The sequence below is a fragment of the Penicillium soppii genome (genome assembly GCF_028829465.1).
Source record: "Penicillium soppii strain IBT 18220 chromosome Unknown utg000003l, whole genome shotgun sequence".
Lineage (NCBI taxonomy): Eukaryota > Fungi > Ascomycota > Eurotiomycetes > Eurotiales > Aspergillaceae > Penicillium > Penicillium soppii.
The window spans coordinates 1,509,651-1,530,803 of NW_026643233.1; the positions used below are offsets into that span (position 1 = coordinate 1,509,651).

A 21,153-nucleotide genomic window follows, 5' to 3' on the forward strand; every position below is an offset into this window, starting at 1 on the left:
AGAGCATAGCAGCTCAAGCGATCCTGAGACCGAGTCGTGAAGGGAGGAGAGGTAAAGGTAGAGACGGCGCACGTACATAATGTTCTGCTCAGTGATGAGGCGAACGGTTCGCTTGACCTGTAAAACAAGTAGGAAGATTAGCCCAGAAAAAGCAGATTGGGCCGAAACCCGTCGCATATGCTATCGAAAGCCGCGAAGGTATAGTAGTGAGGTCTTCCACGGCGACAAACCCACAGTCGTAGACCATAGATGTAGGCGCTCGGCGTTCCCAACTGACGAGCGAAAAGGAAAGACAACTTACATCAGGCATTTTGAAAGGGTATGGGCACAGGCGTCACTTGCGCGTAAAGGGTCGTTTCGAGGCTGAAGGGGGACGTCGTGCGGAGAGGTGGACGTCGGGGACAAGTTTGCGCGGTGGAGGATCTGGAAACGCGCTTGAGTAACTGGGAGAATGGACAATCAGAGTGAGACTTACTCTAATGTTTTCAACCAAGCAGCAGAGCGACCTGGTATATATTGTGGTGAATAATAGATGATTCACGGTATTCAGAGATTCAATGAAGCAGAAGTGGGGAGAGGAATAATAGTGAACAAGGTCAAGTCGGAGGTTGAGGTCTGCCAACTGCCACTATGTTTTCAACTTCGACTTTTCACCTCTCACTTTGCTGTCTGCTACATTTCTTTGACATGATTGAGATTATTAGAATGGTCCTTTTATATAATTACTCTGTATGTCCTAAGTTACAATCATATTGTCTTCCAGAGTACATGGCCGTTGAATAAATCTGCACGCTAAGAGCCATTTTTACTCCTTGTTGGAGCCCTGTAACTTAGGGAGTAGGGTCTTATGGAATAATTCATTCATTCTTGACTCCAATTATGTCCTTTGATTTTTTTTAGAAATGTAAATTTTCTACTTCCTGTCCGTTTTTCTATTCCATAGTGGATGACGATCATACTAAAAGCCAGTCTTCGGGTATATAACTCGTCACAAGTTACTTTTGGTTTGTTTGTTTTAATTTTCTTTCATCTTTTCAGATATCTTGAGGGTATAGGGGGTGATGTGCAGGGTGTATATTCGATGGGAAATGTCTATCTACTGCCAAACTGCGAACCATCGACGTCAGCATTTCGTAGACTGCATGGCTCGCAATAGCTATGCGAGCAACATCTTCATAACTGCTGCCTCGCTCGTTGCGTCGTGTTGGTTGGGGAAAGGATGAATGGGGATAGGGTGGAACGATGTGAAGGGGGTGAAAATGGGGTGATTTTTCGAGAACAAGCTCCTGGAGATGTGCGGAGCCAAAGGCCTTGGGTGCTAAGAGCACTATGGGTGTCTATCCTCACAATCGAGTAATCAACATAATGACACGAGAGGAATTATTTACTCCTCCTGCTCGGTCTTAGTCGCATTGAAGAGCTTCTCGTTCTCCTCCTGGGCCTTCTCGAAGGCTTCCTTGAAGGCGTTGGCGTCTAAAATCCATATTAGCTAAGATTCCATATTAGATTCAGGTACAAGGTTACTCACTCTCGCTGTTGGCGAAACGGATGGCCAGGGTCTGAGCCTCGGGCTCACCCTCGGAAACGTCGGCAGCGGCGTTCCAGACCCAGCTACGGTCAGAGCCAACGTTGGCACTGAGCTTCATGTCGGGGACGACTAGAGATATAGGTTAGCAATCGATGATATTTTAAATATCGGACATGGAAGGAATCTCACTGTAGTGGTTGGCGCAGACCTTGAGGGTCTTATCACGGCGCATGACCAGGCGGGTCTTCTCGTTCTCCTTGTGCTTAAGCAGACGCACATCACCGGTACCACGCTCCTTCCACTCCTTGGACTCGCGGTCGAACCGGAACAGCTTGGCGCGCATCTTGAAGGTCTGCTCCTCAAGCTCCTCGTTGGTCTTGGTCTCAACCTTCTCGGTCAGGCGGATGACGGGCTCGAAGTGAACATCGACGGACTCCTCAACCTGCTCCTGCATTGGGAAACCATGGTTAGTATACAGGTCGATAGGAAACAATGCCCGGAATAATATGGCGCGGTTGCGACCCCACTATATGGGGAAAGGGGCATAAAAGACCCCGCTCCCACTGTGGTCACGCCCATCGACCACCATACATATTGCCAGCATCAGATATATCCAACGTACCTCTTCCTCATCGGCCTTCTTGGCCTTAGACGAGCCGGAGGGCTCATCGGTGGGCTCCTCGGCCTCTTCCTTCTTTTCCTTCTTGGGGCCGCCACCAAACATAGAGAAAACGCTATCAGAGGTCTTCACAGCAGCATCCTTGGCAGTGTCAACAGCCTCCTTGGCGGTTTCAGTGGCAGTCTCAGCGACGGACTTCTCGCCCTCACCGGTGGCGGTGGTGGTCTCGGGCTTGGTCTCCTCAGCGACGGTGGTGGGGTCGGGCTTGGTTTCGGCGACGTCAGACATGGTGATAAAGGGGTTTAGGATAACGGGTTCAAAAAGAGAAAAGTAGAGAATATGATAGGGTTCCACGGATATAAGAGTGGAATCACAAGAAAAGAGATGGTAGTGTTTGTTGATCAGGAAAAGCGGCGATGAGGGGGGAAAAATTAATACCTACATTGGGTCCCACGCTCTGGCAGAATCGCCACCGCCCTCGTTTGCCAATAGTGTACGATCTATAACAACAAACAAACGTGAATTTATTCTATCGACTCTAAAAAGTGGGCAGGGAATCACGATTCAAATAAAAAGAAAATAGCATTTGCGCCGACTCGATAACTTGAACCGATTTCCTTTCCGCTGCTCCACCTGTTCGCCGTAAACAAACACCATTCCTCAGCCAATTCATTAGAAAAACAGCAAGTACATAGTAATAAACGAAAATTTGTCGATCATTTCGAGCAAGGAAGAGTTGAGCAATCATCGGATTTGGTTGACCAGACGCCCATAAAGTATCGTGCACGCAATTGAGCCCGGCTCAGCGCTTCACACTTCCTAGCTTTGCGCACTCGGTCCATCATGCTGCGGATATCCACTTTGGCCGCCGACTTCTCAAGGCGATCCCAGGCATTATGCATGAGTCCCTTAGCCTCCTTGTTGACGTACTTTGAACGCGTTTGCAATACTGAGGAGACGCTTTGGAACCGTTGAAGAGCGTTGCGGGTAAATACCTCGGAGATTTGTTTGGAGCGTGAGAGAACAGCATCGCGTGCACCGAGACTCTCACGACGTAGGCTCTCTGCATCGCGGCGCAAAATGTGTGTTTTTTTCACCACATCTTCCACGATCACCTGCAAGTCAGTGGAGAATCGACCATACACCTCCGTTAGGCCAGTTTGAGCCGTCTGCAGGTCTTTGGCGAATTGCGCGGAGATCCCGCGCGCTGCACGTTTCCAGTTCGCAATCTTCAGCCATGGCGTTCCGAAGTCTAGGGCTATGGTTTGGTTGATTGTATGTTTGGATTTGGCTGTGATGGTCAAGTTGATCAAGCCGTACGCATCCTCACGATCCAGCTTCAGTGTGTAAACACCGTCAAACAGTTGTGACAGTTCATAGGCAAGAGCCTTGTTTTGTCTCTGGACGCTAACATTGAACTGTTGGTGTTTTTTGGATAAAGCGAATTTTTGGGGAGGCTTAATAATGACATGGCAGTCTCCAATGACTTGAAACTCGAATTCATCGGTCGTTGCTGGCTTTCTCGGGGGAGAGATAGCCGACACTTTGTTATCTGCAGGAATTGAATTACCCAAAGAGGGTACATGCAATAGTCGCACTGATGATGGCAATGTCATGATTGGGGTTTGATTCACTGAATTCAGAGTCGGGATAGAGGTGGTAGAGACTTGAGATGCCGCTGAAAGAGATGCACTGGAGATAGATGTTCCCACGATACACTGTGCTAGGAAAAGGACCAACACCTTGACAGCTGCATATCCAATGGAGATAGCAATGGCAGAAATGAGAGTCAAAGTGGCCAGACGCAAAGTGGGAGCCAATTCTCTGGCCCTGGTAGCATACGACTGTGGAAGCCAATTGCCGGGAGATTTCTCGAGATCAGCAAAGAAGTGCCTTTGAACAGGTTTGGGAGTATTGGCGGAAACCTTATGTGCCTTCTCTGGATACAACCCAACGAGCGAAGCCAGGTTTCGGTTGAGCTGACCAGGGGTGATGCTCTCGAATGTCTTCAAATCGATAGGGTATCGTCGGAGAACTGCAGTTTCCCCGGAAAGCGGATGTCGAGATTCCAGGCATGTGTGCAAACTGTTGTGATTGAGAGGAATAATTTCCCCAGCCATATTCCACAGCGGCTCTTCGGAAATCACCATCGCCGGAATTCCATGACGCTCCAGGAAAGTGTGAGTAAGACGCTGGGTTTTGACAGCGGCTTCGTCATCGTTGTTAGAGACAAAGAGAATGGCTACATCAGGTAAAGTCCAATCTGATGTAGAGGAGACGTGGAAATCGAGTCCGTTCCATGCTGAAGTGCACAGTGGACGGTTCTTAAATCTCAGATTAAGCGTGTTAGGCCGGTCTGGATTTAGATCAGCTGTGGCTTCCAGACATTCGTCAACCACTAGTTGGACATGAATCGGTAGGAGTTCCGCGAAGTTGGGGATGGCGCCAGCGCCAAATGAAGTTGGTACAACATGGTATCGGGAGGATTCAGCGGAGCTAGCTTCTGAGCCAGCACTCGAGCTCGAAACCAGAACATCACCGATCTTGTCGAGAATGATGTTTCGGAACCCGGGGTGTCCGACATAAAGAACACGGAAAGGTTTGTCCAGGTCGAGGCTCTGTTTGGTCATGGTCTGTTGAACAGTGGCCATCAAGATGGAGTCGTCTGGGTTGTATGGAAGTCGGCTCTTCAGCTCCGAAGCTGCAGCACCTTCAAAGATACGGATGGTATGCTTCAGCTCCACTCTTTCGATTTCGGGCCACTTCTCGGGCTCCACAAACTCGATCGAATCACTGGTGCGGGGAAAGACGGGCTTGGTGGTTGCAGTGCTATCATCGATAGCGGTACTGTTACCTCCTCTAGCAGCAAAGAGAGCAGGCAACTCTTGGGAAACTGAGTCAGTGCACTGCACTTCATCATCATCGATTCCATCGTCCTCTTGGTTGTCTTCTTCGTCCTGCTCCTCGGCATCGCTACTGCTGTATCGTTCGTCGAGACTTGCAACATCGTCTGGGCTGGTGTGATCGATCAAGGAACATACGTCAGTTTGTTCGGAGTGACTACCATCCTCTGAGTGTATGTCAGACACACTCAGGGTAGCCCAGCTATCACTCAGGGTATTGGGCGGATAATCAGATGTTCGATCTGACGTCATATTGGCAGGTCGTGAATGGGACAGCCACTCTTCCACTGAAGCTGTCAGTGGAGGATGTGTCGGATACTGTAAGATAGAGGGTTGGGCACTGAGGAGACGCCTACGAGGCGACTCTGGAAGGTCAGTCATATCGTAGATGTTAACTTCATAGAGCAGACGGCGGCGGAAACAGAGGCTTAGGAGTATCTCGAGTCGTTGAAATCACGAGATCAAGAGAAGCAGAGTTAGAGGGAGAAGCACAGAGCAAGGAATAGGCAAGGGGGGTGGGGGACGGAAGATACTGGATATCCTGAATAGAGAGACTTAGAGAGCCCGAAGTGATAAGCAGGTGGGTCTGCGGGGATGTTGCCGGATGTCAGGTGCGGATGCCTGACTTAGGAAAGGACGGTGAAGTGTTTTGTAAAAGGGTTGGAAATATTAAAATATTAAAGAGACTTGTCTGGAGTAGAAGTATCAAAGTGAACTGAAACGTGGAAGTTGATAAACTGTAAGAGGGGTGCAGTCATTTAGTGATAAGAAGTACATGGGTGAATGACTCGAGGGGAAGTGATGGCGGGGATTGTATCTGATACCTGAATGTTGTACGGTGGTTACTGCTATAATTGAGGTACTCTGTACCACTCATCAGTAGTTACCTAAACTGCATCATGTGCAAATTCCCTTTGTTTGCCCCTCTCGATGCTGCAAAGGAGATAACTTGAACCTATCATAGCTTCCAAAGTTCTAGGGCTGCAGCTATTCTCTTGGTTACTTTCTTTTATACCTTGTTGCTTTAAAGCCTTGAAGCTCCACCATAGGCCCCACATGGATCGCCTTGAAAGCCGTGTTGATACATCTATACAGAAATTATTAAATTAATGATATTTATATGTACATATGTACATATGTATAAATTTGAAGTGAGAATAAAACATGTGATAGTATCCCTCAGTTTATTGATCAAATTTGAGCAATTTAGCCCTCTAACAATGACCTCATCTTTTCTCCAAAGCCCGCCCGCTCCGCAAGATCCATAGGCGTCTGATCGGAAGCATTCCTACACGCCCGATGCACCCCCTTCTCCAACAAAAGCCGAACGACAGATTCATGACCTGCCTGTGCAGCTAAGTGGATCGGTTCCATAATGCCAGCATAAGGCACCCTAGGGTTAGCTCCATATTCCAAGAGAAGCCGAACACAGTTTTCATTGAAGTTCTGGATGGCAATGTGTAATGCCGTAACACCATTATCATCCGCCCGGTCTGAGGCGGCACCTTTTTCCAACAAAAGCTTGACAACATTGTCATGTTTCCTGTATAAGGCATTGTGGAGCGGCGAGCCTTGGTCGATATCGGTGGTGTCTACATCGGCACCCAGTTCAATCAACTTGCGCACCATGGACTCATCGCCTAGCAGTGCGGCTTCAAACAAAGGTGTTTGGCGGTATCTGTCCTTGGCAGAGTGGTTGGCTCCATGGTCGAGCAGTTGCTCTGCGACCTCGGTATGTCCATTTTCTATGGCGAGTGCCAGTGGTGTTTGGTTATGTGTTGCATCGCGGGTTTCAACATTGCCACCTTGCTGGATCAGTCGTTTCAAAGTGTTGGTTTGTCCATGTTTTGCGGCCCATATTATGGCTGAGCTCTGAGATTTAGTCACATTATGGCGGTACAGGTAGGCGTTGAAATGAGCGTAGAAGAGGGAGTGTGCACAGACGAGCGCATTAATTTCTTCTTCTGACTCTAGATATTCAAAGATATTTTGAAGAAGCTCGTTTGGTAGGTTCAGCATGGACATCGTGAAGGTCTTGACCGTGTGCATATATCGGGTACACAAATTTCGTGTCGCGCATCAAAACGCGTTAGTTATCACGTGTTTCATAACTAAACAGGTCACAATTATTTATTTTCTAAATGCCACTCAAGTAGCAGTTCTGGACTGTGGAGTCAAACTTGCAGTTAGGTCCAGACGTTATGGGACCTGGGCAGCATCTGGGAATGGATAATGACTGCTACATTTCAATCCTGCCTAGTGATATCAACAAAGCTGGCCAAGACAGAGAGACCAATATATCTATCTTACAGTGATATAGCAGGCTGTCAGGTTGCTCTGAAATCTAAAATTTGTGAACTCAAACCTATAAGACTTTGAAAGAGAGGCTGAAAGGGACAAAGGTATATATAAAATAGTAACGATTAAAAGAAAAATTTGTGCAAATCTATATCTAATAAACTCATAGAAATGTTTCCTATACAAAGGCAGTTCTTTGTCGGCTCTGATATCCTGAGGTAATTCTAACGGCCATGATGTTGACATCTCATTGATATTCACATCGACCCGGCTTGTGCGATCTGTAAGGAGATCAAGACCAAGATCAAGACCCGTCCATGATCGTCGCACTACCACCATATAGAGTGATAGATCTAGAGTGGGCCTTGATAGACGCAGATCAACTCCGCAGGCATTCATGATCTTCGGTGCAATGATAACCTAGTCTAGCTGATCGCCAGGGCACCAGAGAACACCATTCTGTGCCTGCAAGCGGGTGACAGATTAAAGGAGGTTCCAAGGTTGGATCTGAGTACCATCCTTCGACTGATCCCATAAGCTTCGAGCCTGGCAAAGTCACCGGGGGAGTTGAAAGGTTGTGGGTAAGCTATGCGCTTGAAAGTGACGGTCCCACCGAATGGGCCCTCTAGAAAGGGAATTCAAGACGAGGGGTTGGTGAGTTTGCTATATACTAGCTAGCGAGATAGACTAGAATAAAGCCTGTCGACTTGATCTGATCATATAGCTTGCTTTTTTACCCCGGTTTGACCTCACTAGACATTCAATGAGGTGTTGCGTTAACACGACAGTATTTCCTACTAACATCACTTAACAAGCTTTGGAGTAATTTGAAAACGAAGCGCATTATACTGATATCATTCTTCACGTAATTCACCTGGTGATTATTCCATACTCTATAGACAGCCATGCTCGATCTGGTATTTGCGAGAATCAAAGGGCAATGCGAAAACAAATCCGTGGATGTATGCCACGGAGTCAAGGATGAGTGGGAAGGGGGTAGGGGGTAGGGGAAGGTATGTACAGTTCATGAATGCATGCTGGAAGACAACCACAAATACTGCGCACAGGGGAAGGGGAAATGGGTCCATGTGGAGAAAGAAAACGGCGAAGGCACATGAAGTAAACGGCGGGAGTTGGGTTGAGCATTTCTCCCTGCCTCCAGATCAGTGGTCTTCTACCACCATGATCGAGCTGTGTTCTTGACAGAACATGGATATAGTGGTGGATTCTAGTTTCAAAGAAACCAGACGAAGAGTTGATATAAAGGCTATTCGAGACATTGCCATGGACAATTTGAGGCGACTCCAAAATCCCACAAGGTAGGTGCCAAGGTCCCACTCCCGAGCCATGCGCATGTCTTCTACCAAATGCAACCAAGGGAGAATCACACAGTCAAACCCGGTGCCACAACATGATAGATGAATGTTGTCAACAGTGATGATGGAATTGGTCATACCATCTTCCGAATAAGAAAAAGAAAAGCCGTCAGATCCATTGAACGCCGCCCAGAAAGAAGAACCCCGTGGCCACATAACATGCAGGCAGGCTTCAGCAGTAAACTCCTATGGGCGAACCCAAGTGATGCTCACAGCTGAATAAACAGACAAGGGGAAAAGAAGGCGTAAGTAAGTGTGGCAAGCACTGAGAGATGTGGCATCAGCGTCATGATCTATGGCGAAGCCCAGCCACCAGCCACATCAACCCATTCGTTGATACAGCTGCCGGATTTGCTTTCGACTTCGACAATGTCAGTATCGCAACGGCATCGGCAACCAACACCGTTTTCCTTGACCTGGTCAGCGTTCGCCCAGTACTCGTCTTCCTCGATACGTTTCTTCTCGTCATCTGTGGTCTTCTCGAGGTAGGGGATACGGGTGAGTTGGCGGGCAGGGGCATTGGCTGGGCAATGCTGGATGGTAGTGTGCCGGTAGCCAAAGTCACGGAAGTAGTGGATATCGCTCGGTCCGAGTAGAGCACCAGCTGCGAGAGAGTGGATAGGAGCGTCACCCCACTACATGAAATAGTCAGTAAAAAGTCCGAGGTAATCATGAGGCAAATCACATACCCGTTCGTTCCAGAAACCGCCACTTTGGTCCATCATGGTGAAAAAGTCCTCATATTCCTTGCTGCGGAACCAATCCAGACGAGCAATTTCGAAATTACTCCAGAAATGGCACATGTTGTAACTCTCGCCTTCCATGGCTTCGGGATCAATGTCCTTCAAGTGGTTGTCACCGGGATCAGTCTGCAAAATTTCGTCGGGCAGCTTGTCCTGTTTGTTCTCCTCCGGGACCTCTGGCTTCTCCGGCTGCTCCAGGAACATCTCCCACAGACCCTTGGACTTGAGGTTGTTCTTGCGCTTGTATGCAGCCGCATAACGGAAGATGTTGGGAACTGTCTCTCGAAGTTCCTTCACTGCAATAGTGAAACCGTACGTCTTGTTGGCCTCGGCCATCTTGAGGAAGGGATCACTTGAAATGAAATGTCAGCAAACTGGCGTCGAAAGCAAAAAAAAAAAATCCCGGAGGCTTACTAGGTAATGTCACAGAAGTACTTGATCTCGGGCTCCAAACGCCAGTACCACTCGTACTTCATCAGCAAAGGATGCTTGTAGAAGTGTCTGTCGCAAATTAGCTTCATGGTCCAAATGATGATCAAAGTTCATGAAAGACTAACCCTGAGTAGAATCGGCACATGTGGTGATAGCTTTCCATTCCACCATACATGATGGCAGCATCACCCTGCTTCCGGATACCTTCCTTGGCAACATCATGGTCAACCCAATCGGGGAATCCCCACATGCTGTTATCGATCTTTCCGAATTCCACATCTGCGGTGGTGTAGTTCTTGACTGTTGCCTTGAATTCTTCGTCAAAGTCACCGTCGTTGAGGAAAACATAGGGGTAGCGCCACCACCGGTTGAAGTGTCTTTCGATCGACTTGAGCGATTGAACCACACCTTCCAATTCTTTGTTTCTGGCTAGAACAACGAAGGCAGCATTGGCGCGGGGAGCCTTTGCGATTTCTTCGGGTACAATGGGCATACATCCCGTTGCGAAGACTTTATCGTGCTTTTCGCTAATTTTTCTGTAGTGAAGCGCGGAAGGTTAGTTATCACACCCATAACCACAGATTGACAGAGCGATACGAACCGGATGGAGGGTGGAGTGCCCGCTGGAATTAGGATACCCCCAGGAGAGGAAGGGTGTTGGACAAACAGAAGCAGAATAAGGACAATTACAAGGCATGGAAATAGTAAAACAAGACCCAGGGGTATAGAAATGGATGAGTTGCCCTTTAGGCGGATCCTCCGCCGGAAGAAGGCGAATCTAGGATGGAGGTGGCCTTTTTCAGTGGGAGCATCTTCCAACGGCAGACTCGGCGCACTAGGCAGCCGTTTCGTGATTCGTTGAATGAAGCTCATGAGTGCGGTTATGGCAGGACCCCACGAATGATGGTAGCGTCAGCTGTCAGTCCCGAGTGACAGCACAAGGCCGTTTAAGGAGATAGCGGAAAAATCTTGTCGGAGATGCGATCAGCGGCAGGGAGAGGTCTCGGGCGAAGGGTGGTAAGTGCCGTGTGTCGAATTCAAGAATGGATCACGGCAAGATCCGAGGGGAGCAAGACCTCGAGGAGATGTGAGAATGGGAGAAAATAACAGCAAAACGAGTGTCTGGAGGAATGCCTCCTTTCCTTTCCCCCAACTTTCTCAGTCCCACAATAGTCAAATGGGTAGAGCGTCGGGAGCAACGCAAACAACTGTGAACAACGAGGTACACAGGGGAAGGGTCGAGAACATGAAGGTTTGATGGAAGGAAGATGGAAATGGGGATGGAAATGGGCTTGGAAATACGCCAAGACCTGAGAGGCCACAACGCTTGCGCCTCCCTAGGTGTCACGCTGGAACGGTTATTTTCGCCCCTGATTGCTGCGTGGGTGGCATGAAATGGTGTATTGTATTGTATTGTACTGAAATCGTAATTTAATTTTCCCTTTCCAGCTCTTCATTACTCAGGTAATATTCGTGGTGTGCATTTGTACTTTTCTTTTTTCCTTCGTAGTTTACATAGTACATATGTACTATGCTATGATAAAAAACAATTGAGTATCGAAAAAAAATTTCAATCTGTCATACTATCCAACTCAACTTGTGTGGACGAATTTCAAAATTGATACTACTAGGCTTTGGCTTCGCATATTCAGGGTGATTGGATAGTGCCGATGCCAGATTTCTATACGGTACTCTAGAAGGTCCAAAACCGCATCCCCTTGAATCATTGGTAAGACCTAGTTAGTGACCTACATATGTACATGAGTAGGTAGTTGTTTGGTAGGCGTGTGCACCGTCAGTAACACACCGTCTCTCCCTCTGGAACATGCCCTCTCGAAAACCCAACCATCTGTCCTACCAATTCTGCCGTACAAATGAACTCTTCCATGTCCTTCCTGGTGGCCGGTACAGTCTCGGTAGTCTATGCGATTGACGAAAACACCATCCTCAAATCCGTCCCTCGAAAGGGGATTTCGAACGTCAAGCTTTGACATTGAATTTCGCGCTTATGAGCGACTTGGCACCATGAGCGCATTGCATCTTGCGAAGTGACGAAGGAAGGTCTCCTGTTAGAACGTGAAACTTGCCCTCATTTTATACTCCGAGGTGTCAACGAGTCTCCTATTCATTGAGCTATGAAGCTTCAGTAAGCACTGGAAGCTGCAGATGGTCTTACAAATATTCATAGAAATGAATCATTCATGCAAACGTTGGCTGTCACAACATCATCGTGGATAAGGCTGGTCACGTCAAGGTTATCTACTTCGCTGGCTCCGGTGTCGACGGTGAAGCACCTATAGTCTGCTGTGAATGGCGTAGCTACCAGCCGGGCAACGAAATCGATATCTGCTGAGATACATTTGCTTTTGGGGCAATGCTTTTCGAGCTTGAAACAGGGCGCGTCCTATACAGCGAGCAGAAAAAGACTGTGGAAATGGGAAAGCTTATGCAGGTTGTTGGGGAATTGTTCCCACAGCAGAATGTCCCACCTGTGGAGAATCTGGCCTTCGGGTCCGTCAAGTCTGGTTGTTGGGATGGCAAATACAATTCAAGGGAAGAATTCTCACTTCTGTGAGAATTATTCGGAGGCAAGGCAACATTGAGTGCAGAGTGAAACTTTTCTTTCATATGTAAAAGACTTTCTACATATTTGTCCAACTCAAACATCCGAGAGCTGTTGGACTTGTTAGTATCTGACTATCTATTTCAAAGGCCACTTCCAAGCACTTCTTGAACAGTTTAACTAAGTTAATAACTGACCGAGTGATAGGATAGACAAATACCAAACATTAAATCAAAAACTGTTGTGGTTTCCCATCGCATTCTTTTATATAAGCTATGACCATATTCTAGAAAGACATGCGCACAACAAAGTGCGAATGAAAACAGTGGCCCCAATCATAAGGAAACGCAGACATCCATTGATCAAAAAGGTTGCCACCTAGCTCATGTCTAGTTGGCCCTTTGAAGATAGTTTGTGGGCATATGAGGGGGGAAGGCCAAAAATCATACGATCTCATGTATTTTAGTGTGTTTGTAAACACTTTAGTTACCCCGTGAACCCCATTATGTCAGATATAATCATTTGTCGAAGAACTCTGCAAATATCAATGAAAAAGGTAAGGGGTGAGCACAGCAGAAAGTGTATAACAGGATTACCATACGTTCGAGTCTACACCCTCATCGCGTCTTTTCGACCTAAAGGCAGTAAGTAGCTAACTATATGAGTCAACTCATGCCTAATTGCCCAGGTGCCTGGATTTGCGTTGCTGTCCATATCATCTACTCCTGAGGTCATCCCTCACCCCACCTTCCAAAGCATAACGATTTCATATCTACCAAGCCAATTTACTCTCACTAAAGATCGTCGCAAACTCAACATACCACCTACCTACATTAAGGCAGTGCCTTTCAATACACCCCTCCAAAGTCGGGATTCTGACCGATATGAAAGTATAGCAGACGCCGTTCTCTAGCTTACGGTATCTTTACAAACTGCTACGACAATAACGAACGAGAAATTAGTATGCTACCCCTCTGGGATTCTTAACAAGTAAAACTAATCTGATTCTGGCATTTATAGCGGTGGACTCCTCTCCCAGGGGATGACGACCGGCTACAAAGACTTTCACAACATATGGTGATTGAGTACATCCGCTCGGCGTCTTGTGAACGAGAACGCCTAGATTGTGAGTAAGTGGTTTCTTTCTGTAAGGAAAGTGACATTTGGAGTATCAAAAAGAGTAGTGGTCTGATGAATTTCCCAATCGATTTTGAGGCGACGGTATTTAAAGGCTATTTCCCCATTAAATCAATCAACTAAGAGCCTTGTGCGATGATTTTGATACATTCGGAAACCTTGGAACATTCCATAGATGCTTGTGTTCGTGTACAAATGCTGTGCCTGGATTAAGAATTGTTCTGTGGTACCACATCTTAATCGTCCACCTGATCCACTGATCTTACAATGGCAATCCTATAGAGATCGATCCTTTACGTACTCCGTAGTACTATGTAGTATGTGCAATCTATAACTATTATTTCCCTACAATAGCTAATATACAGCTTTTCGTTGCTCCTACTACTAAAGATAGCTGCCCCCCGGATAGTTCTAATCCCAACAAACCTGATTCAATTTGTCTCACTCTCCTACTGACGATCAAGGGTCTTCAAACTTTCTAAAACACTCCAGCCGTTAGGCCGGAGATCAGCGCATACGAAACCTCCTCATCTGACCCTATCATTTCACAGCGGCATTGAGCTTCTGTGTGTTTGGGCCGCCCAAGTACACAATACATAATGATACATATATATCTATGTAAGCACTCAGTACTACAACTCAGGGTCCTGTAAATTTCATCTGCCCCACATGTAATGTGCATACACGTATGTAACCATATATACGGTATTATCGGATGTAACTCTCCTTTTTCGTAATTTCGTAATTTCGCTATTTGCATACGCATGTAATTTTAATTCTGGAGTCTGGACCGGGTCTTTATACGTTAAAATCTACGTACTCTGTACTAATTTTATGTTCCCCCTATATCTTCCAGTCCTAAAAGATGAAGTTTTTTTTTATGCTCGCGTGCATAAATACTCCATATTATAGACCGTTCGAATCCAATAACAAGAATATAACAAGAAGCAAATTGATAGAGTGTAAGCAATGTTATGCGCCCTGTAGATCGTAACTTGAGGAGTAACAAGGGCCGAAGGGTCAAAAGGCTTGGTTCCAGCCTAGGCCATCCGTCATCATCCATCATCACTCTCCGCATGATAATCCTCGAAACTTTGTGGCCATCACTACATGGGGACGTTATCACCGCGGGGCTCCCCCTTTTCTCGGAGTTCTTGACTTCTTTCTTCTTCAGCCCAACATGAATTCTGTGCTTACTCGGCCGCTCGAGGGGAAACCCCCGATGATCAAGCTTCCGGAGCCTGGCCCCTCATCTTTTTTCCGACCTCGCAATAGCCCTCGCAATAATGGGAACCTGGATCCCTTCTCTCCCGTGAACGAGAATGGAAGCTTTGAATTCGATCGAGTCTTGAAGACAGGGAGGGTGTGCCGTCGAGTCAAGCACAAGCATGTCTTTCGCGCTTCATGGAAACCAGCTTACCTCGTCCTCCGACCGAACCTCCTTTCCGTGTACAAGGACGAAGAAACCACCCGCCTCCGAGTCTCTATTCCTCTCTCTGAAGTTACCGCCATCGCACCCGTCAAGTCTCCGCGATCAACCCGGCGGCATGTGTTTGGCGTTTTTACCCCGTCGACGAACTACCGCTTCGAAGCCCCAACTGAGCGCGATGCCGATGAATGGATCCAGCGCCTTCGCGCCACGATCCCCAGTGACGAGGACGAGCGCGCTCTCCTAGGCTTGACGAAGAAGCGCGAAACCCCGACTATCCAAAAGCACCTCGTCGACGACACAACCGATCACTCTGATTTTGGCCGCGCCAGCTCCCCAGAACCTCGCCCTGCACGCTCTCCACAAAGCCGGGCCCAGAAGCTCCCTTACATCCAGGATTACTCGGGCAACGAAATGGCTTCTTATTCGGAGTTCTCTGATGGGCCTGCACCCGCCCGCAACAGCCATCTACGATCTATGCCATCTATACATTCATTGTCTCTGTCAGCCCCAGAAGATAAATCAGCATTTCCGCCATCATCATCTCTACCGTCGAGTTTTCTTCCCCGAGACACAGGCAAACAAGCAGAGCATGGCATCTTGCGCGACCCAGAGCGGGTCATCTGCCAGGGGTACCTGCAGGGGCTGCGCATCCAAGGGACCGTGCGCCAGTGGAAACGACTCTGGGTTGTGCTTCGGCCCAAGAGTCTGGCCTTCTACAAGGATGACGCGGAGTACTCGGCCCTCAAGATCATCCCCATGTCTCAAGTATTCGATGCTGCAGAGGTGGATCCTATGTCCAGATCGAAAAAGTTCTGCATGCAGATTATCGCCGAGGAAAAAACCTATCGACTTTGCGCTCCTGAGGAAGAATCCCTGGCGCGCTGGCTGGGCTCATTGAAGAGCATCCTCGCTGCACGCAGAAAACTGGACCCTGCTCTGGGCAGCTCTATATAGTGCCACCCTGTTCCACCTCTCGCGGTGCCCCATTCTTCACCTTATCCATCTCCATTTGCCAGCGATTTTCCTTCTCTCTTCATTTCTCATTTCTCATTTCTCATGTCTTTCTTTCAATATACCCAGGTTGGTGATATCTCCCCGGCTACTCGTTGCGGTTTGCGCTTCGGCGTCCCCGGGGAACGGATTGGCGTTTATTTCTTCGTACACCTTCAGTGGACAAAGTGGGGTTTCCTTTCATAATGAAGCTTCGGTTTCTGTTTTCTCTCGTTTCCTCTGATTTTCCTTGTTATCTTCTTATCGAGGCATTGCTTTCTCATTGCGCACACGTCTCTCTGACAGCTGAGTCTGGCATTCTCTATTTTCTTCTGTCTTGCATTTATCATCTATACGGAGCATCTAATATGTTGTATCATAGTTATTGCCTCGGGCGATAGTACTCTAGTGCCTAATACATAATGCAGATGGAAGACACTCACCAACAGTAAGAATCAGATCCTGATAGTGTATTGTCGACCTGAACGGATCTGCCTCGGTAGTGCATTCATTCCAGCGGAGGATATACAAGGATACTATCATTACTTTGTTTATCGTGTTCAAACCTGTGCTTAAACAGTGTTACCGAGGAAAGTCCGATGATTGGAAGTCCGTGGAGTTGCGTAAGTGCAAGAACATTGGTCTCGTCTAATATATATTCCGTCTCTCTACGGTCATAGATAGCACCGTCAATCATGGTGTATCTAGGGAGTGTATATGTGTTGTTTAAACAAAACCGTGGAGACTTTTAGAGCGATAGCCTCATCGGTCTGTAGGCAACGAGCTTTGAACGTTGGTAAACGTAGTTTTGGCTCTAAATCCTTAGATCTTCTATCATTGTATACAGATATGGGTAATATGACATAGTATACAACATTACATACATATAGAGCTCTTCACGTCTATACAGAATAGGTACTACCTGGGTAATTACCCGCAGAGAAATATACTAATATGTCCTCATTGTATTTAAGTTATTACTCCACAGTGAGCATATAGGTAGAGATCAAACATGATTCTCCTCGATAATAGAATGTTCAAGGTATCTGTCCGTGTTTATACATACTAATCACACTGAAGATACCATCAATTTGGGGAACAATAAGGCCTTCGCGAATGAAACTTCGAATGCTATATGAGCAGTATACCTACATATATCAATATCTCAATGCAAGGATTAGATATATCCCCTGTCAAAATTTACTCCGAAAGTAGGATTAGGGCAATACTTGTGAAGCTTGAAAACCAATTTTGTATATCGATTGTACGTCTAAATATGAATTTGCTCCACTTGGACTCATGATGGAGTATCGATTTGAGTTAATTTCCGCCTTGTGTAATGGGGACTCCATAGACTAATAGTAGCTATCCATTCTCCGTTGTAACTATGAATATTATATAGTATGTCATATGTTCAGCCCTAGAAACCGGTTCGGCGAATCTACCGAATATTTGGTGGACTTTTGACCAATTAAAATGTGCCAAGAATTGCCAAGACACGAAATATCTTCTATGCAGCAGGGTACATGCATACATACAACATACCTACTGGTAGTTATGATTATACGTAGTTATGTATGTAGTTACTTACAATTGCAAAATCTATATACAATTGAATTGTATAAAATAAACCGGTTAAAAGAGAAACATGAACTGCCAAGAGCCAAGTTGGGGGCTAGACCCACGCTGAATAGAACCCCCATAGAAGAAAAGAAAAAAACGAGTTTACCAAGCTAGAAGTAGGTCTGTTCGCGTGCTCAGTTACCATTCTAGGGCTTAACATACTGTGATGACGATAAGTCCTCCGTAGGATAAGAGTAGTGTCGCGCCGATCTCCTAAGTCACCCACTCACACGTGTGGTAGTGGAGAACACCAACGGGAGAACCAACTCGCGCTGACAACTGCCTTTGAGGGCCCATTTTTGGACCCTGGAAACTCCTTTTCTTTCTCTTCATATATTCCCGGGGGTTTTTTGCTTCATGAAGTTAATGTGGTTTATCTTGCACAATGAAATCTTCCTGGTCAGGAACTCTCTCCCAGAGGCTCGGTGAGCATGTGAGGGACTCGGCCCTCTTCGCTCTCGATGTCGCCCAAGATCCTCAGCTGTATCTTGATCGTGGGTGGGAGGCCTCTCGTAAATATTTCTTCTCCGTCATTTTTATCGCCATCACTCTGTCCAAATGTTTCCATATTGTTGTTCATATGAAGGCATTGACCGTGTTCTCCTTCCTGGTTTGGGGCGCGACATTCTTCCTCGTTGATTTCTTGCTTATCCTGATCGCATGTGCTCTGGCGCGATCATTTAATTACCCGTTGTGGCGCTATCTCGCGGCCTTTACTACGGCGTTATGGAGGTGAGCTATCAACCAATCCATATTCACATCATAGGTACAAAAATTGCTAACTCTATTCTAGTCTTTACACTGCATCAATGACCTCCGCCAACATTTCTTACTACGTCCACGTGGGTGTGGAGATCTACTGGCGCAATATAAATAACTTCCACCATACTAAGCCTACCCTATGGACTGTCCTGTCCGCATTGGCTGTCGCGATCATTATCGACTCGTTGATTTTTACTGCTGCCTACTACGCCACCCCGCATCTATTCCGGGTAACCGATGCTTTCCTCGGAACTTGGGGATCACTTTTGCCCGCCAAGTTCCGCTACAATCGTCGTAAGGAACAAGAGTTGCCAGACCCTGAGATATACGAACAGATTGCAATTGATGATTATGACGAAGGTCATAATGCCGAGTCTGCAGGGCTGCTCGAAACACCTGAAGACCCATCCCAGGACTTGCCCGTGAAAAAAAGTCGACCGTTGCTCAAGCGTGTCATTGTCATCTCTTGCAGTGTAGTCGTCGTTTTGCTGCGCTGCGTTCGCCCGTTAGATTCGACCTACGGGTTCTTCTCTGCCACCCTGCCACTCGCACCCTTCAAGGGTCTTATCTCCCGCCCCGCACATGGAAGTGTCTCTTCGTTGCCGGGAGATTACAGCTGGCTGGAAGGCAAGACGGCCTTAGACGACTTCCCAACATTTGACTGGCTACGTACCGATGATTCATCGAATGGCTATGTCGAATGGTCTCCATTCAAGATCAACCACACGGAACACTTCCAGAAACATTACAACCCGGCAAAAGATCCTCTGCACACCATTAACCTTCAGAATGATATCTTGGAGCCCATGCGTGAGGTACTGAAGAACGGAACCGTCAAGATCAAGCACATCATTCTTATCAAGTTGGAGAGCAACAGACAGGATGTGTTCCCCTTCCGTGCAGACTCTTATATCATGAAGCACATCAAAAACTCTTTCGAGGACGGCCACATTCCTCAGGATATCGAGGATCGACTCGCGACGCTCACACCCCATGGCCCAGCGGTTCACTGGATTTGAGAACGGATTCCCCCAGCGCGAAGGTCAACCCAAGCCCTATGGTGGCATCAGTGCGCGAAATGCCTATACATCTGGTACCTACACCATGAAAAGTATCACAGGCACCGTGTGCGGTCTGAACCCGATTGCGGTGTATAACAACCTCGAATATCGGCACGATATCTACCAGCCTTGTTTACCTCACATCTTCGAGGCATTGAACGCCCAGCCGAACAGAACCACCGAGACAGAAGATTGGACTGCCTGGCCGTGGCACACCATGTGGATGCAGTCACACTACGGCACCTGGGACAGGCAGTTCGACCTTACTCCTGCTCTGGGATTCAAAGATATCATGACCAAGGAGTCATTGGAAGAAACCAATGACAAGTATCTTCCCAAGGAAAAGCACGACCATGATTATCCGGACAAAACACTGAACGGATACCTCCGGGATGTTGTCTCCGCTGCCCAAGCCAACAACACTCGTCTCTTTTTGACCCATCTCACTCACAACACTCACACCCCATGGTACAAGCCTGGTGAATACGAGGAGCTGTTCGGCAGTTGGTTCGGACTCAACGAGAAGATCAACCGATACCTGAACACCATCGTCTACCAGGACGAATGGCTGGCGGAAATCATGGAAATCCTGACCGAGGCCGGTATCGCCGATGAGACCCTTCTTGTAATGGCTGGTGACCAGTAAGTTTCCCCTCTCAATTCGACCCAAGTTCTCACTAACCATCTCCCAGCGGTCTCTCCCTCCCCAACGACGGCGGCGTAACCGCCAACCACGACCCGCACGTCGGCAGTTTCCACGTGCCCCTCCTCTTCTCGCACCCTAAGCTCCCCCAAATCGAAGTCGACAGCGCCGTCCTCTCAACCCAAATCCTCCCCACAATCCTGGACCTCCTAATTGAGTCCTCCTCCATAAATGAACACGACAGCAAAATCGTCAAAGACCTCCTCTCCCTCTACGAAGGCCAGTCGATGATACGCACCCTAATCCCAGAACAAGACGGCAAGCAAGAATGGCACTTCTCGACCATGAACCCGGGCGGCACATGGGTGTCCATGCGCGCAGCGGCATCGCCCTACCGCCTCGTCGTTCCGCTGATCACCGACGCCCCGTGGCGCTTCAGCGACGTCGTAGCTGACCCCTTCGAGCTCCACCCAGACGAAGACCTCAATATCAACACTCTCCATGACGTCGTGCAGGCGCGGTACGGGCCCATCGCAGCAAAGTGGCTCGCGGAGGCTGCGCACGTCTCGCAGTGGTGGATTGCTGAGAATCACCTCCGCTGGGGATACAATGCCACGCTAGAGACGTAGTTTTGCATTCGCAATTGCCGCTATATATAATCTTTCTTTTTCTGTGTCATTTATAGAGTCTTTCACCCAGTCGCCATACTGGCTTTGGTTTTTGTGCTTTCTGCGATGTCATCTTTGCATTATGGTTTCCATGAAGGAAAGGAAGGGAAAGGCGGAAGCCCAGCGGGCTGGGTATTCGTGTTCACGACAGCTGCATGATTCCATGTGTCGTTGCCGTTGGGATTTGCCATGCAACAATACAATATCGTCATTCATACCCTGTGATACCCCGATATTGGAACTGGAGATGCGAAATGGACTCCTGTAAAGATTGTCCATTTTGGCTTTGGGCAGCATGTCATCCATGTAAATAGTGACCTGGTTTGGGTAGATGGTCAGTTCTGCATAGATTGGTCTCCCTTATTCGAGCAATGA

General features: G+C 47.6%; 7 protein-coding genes across 7 annotated transcripts; 3 read left to right on the forward strand and 4 right to left on the reverse strand.

Moving 5' to 3' along the window:
• Positions 1–1,384: 1,384 nt before the first annotated feature.
• Positions 1,385–2,435, reverse strand: N7529_002710 (Ran GTPase-binding protein YRB1; the record flags this gene model as incomplete). The annotated part of the gene is made up of 4 exons (XM_057238238.1): positions 1,385–1,473; positions 1,529–1,657; positions 1,718–1,976; positions 2,151–2,435. 4 exons carry the CDS (start codon positions 2,433–2,435, stop codon positions 1,385–1,387), a joined length of 762 nt encoding a protein of 253 aa, XP_057100849.1.
• A 428-nt stretch (positions 2,436–2,863) lies between these two features.
• On the reverse strand, positions 2,864–5,431 carry N7529_002711 (uncharacterized protein; the record flags this gene model as incomplete). Its single annotated transcript, XM_057238239.1, has 1 exon — positions 2,864–5,431. One exon carries the CDS (start codon positions 5,429–5,431, stop codon positions 2,864–2,866), a length of 2,568 nt encoding a protein of 855 aa, XP_057100850.1.
• Positions 5,432–6,256: 825 nt separating this feature from the next.
• N7529_002712 (uncharacterized protein) lies at positions 6,257–7,075 on the reverse strand (the record flags this gene model as incomplete). Its single annotated transcript, XM_057238240.1, has 1 exon — positions 6,257–7,075. The coding sequence occupies one exon, from the start codon at positions 7,073–7,075 to the stop codon at positions 6,257–6,259; it is 819 nt and encodes a 272-aa protein (XP_057100851.1).
• Positions 7,076–9,017: 1,942 nt separating this feature from the next.
• On the reverse strand, positions 9,018–10,772 carry N7529_002713 (glycosyltransferase family 15 protein; the record flags this gene model as incomplete). The annotated part of the gene is made up of 5 exons (XM_057238241.1): positions 9,018–9,359; positions 9,414–9,819; positions 9,882–9,968; positions 10,025–10,435; positions 10,501–10,772. The coding sequence occupies 5 exons, from the start codon at positions 10,770–10,772 to the stop codon at positions 9,018–9,020; spliced, it is 1,518 nt and encodes a 505-aa protein (XP_057100852.1).
• A 1,501-nt stretch (positions 10,773–12,273) lies between these two features.
• N7529_002714 (uncharacterized protein) lies at positions 12,274–12,474 on the forward strand (the record flags this gene model as incomplete). The annotated part of the gene is made up of 1 exon (XM_057238242.1): positions 12,274–12,474. The coding sequence occupies one exon, from the start codon at positions 12,274–12,276 to the stop codon at positions 12,472–12,474; it is 201 nt and encodes a 66-aa protein (XP_057100853.1).
• A 2,305-nt stretch (positions 12,475–14,779) lies between these two features.
• On the forward strand, positions 14,780–15,985 carry N7529_002715 (PH domain-containing protein; the record flags this gene model as incomplete). The annotated part of the gene is made up of 1 exon (XM_057238243.1): positions 14,780–15,985. One exon carries the CDS (start codon positions 14,780–14,782, stop codon positions 15,983–15,985), a length of 1,206 nt encoding a protein of 401 aa, XP_057100854.1.
• Positions 15,986–18,029: 2,044 nt separating this feature from the next.
• Positions 18,030–20,739, forward strand: N7529_002716 (uncharacterized protein; the record flags this gene model as incomplete). Its single annotated transcript, XM_057238244.1, has 4 exons — positions 18,030–18,376; positions 18,438–19,410; positions 19,460–20,109; positions 20,160–20,739. The coding sequence occupies 4 exons, from the start codon at positions 18,030–18,032 to the stop codon at positions 20,737–20,739; spliced, it is 2,550 nt and encodes an 849-aa protein (XP_057100855.1).
• Positions 20,740–21,153: the final 414 nt, after the last annotated feature.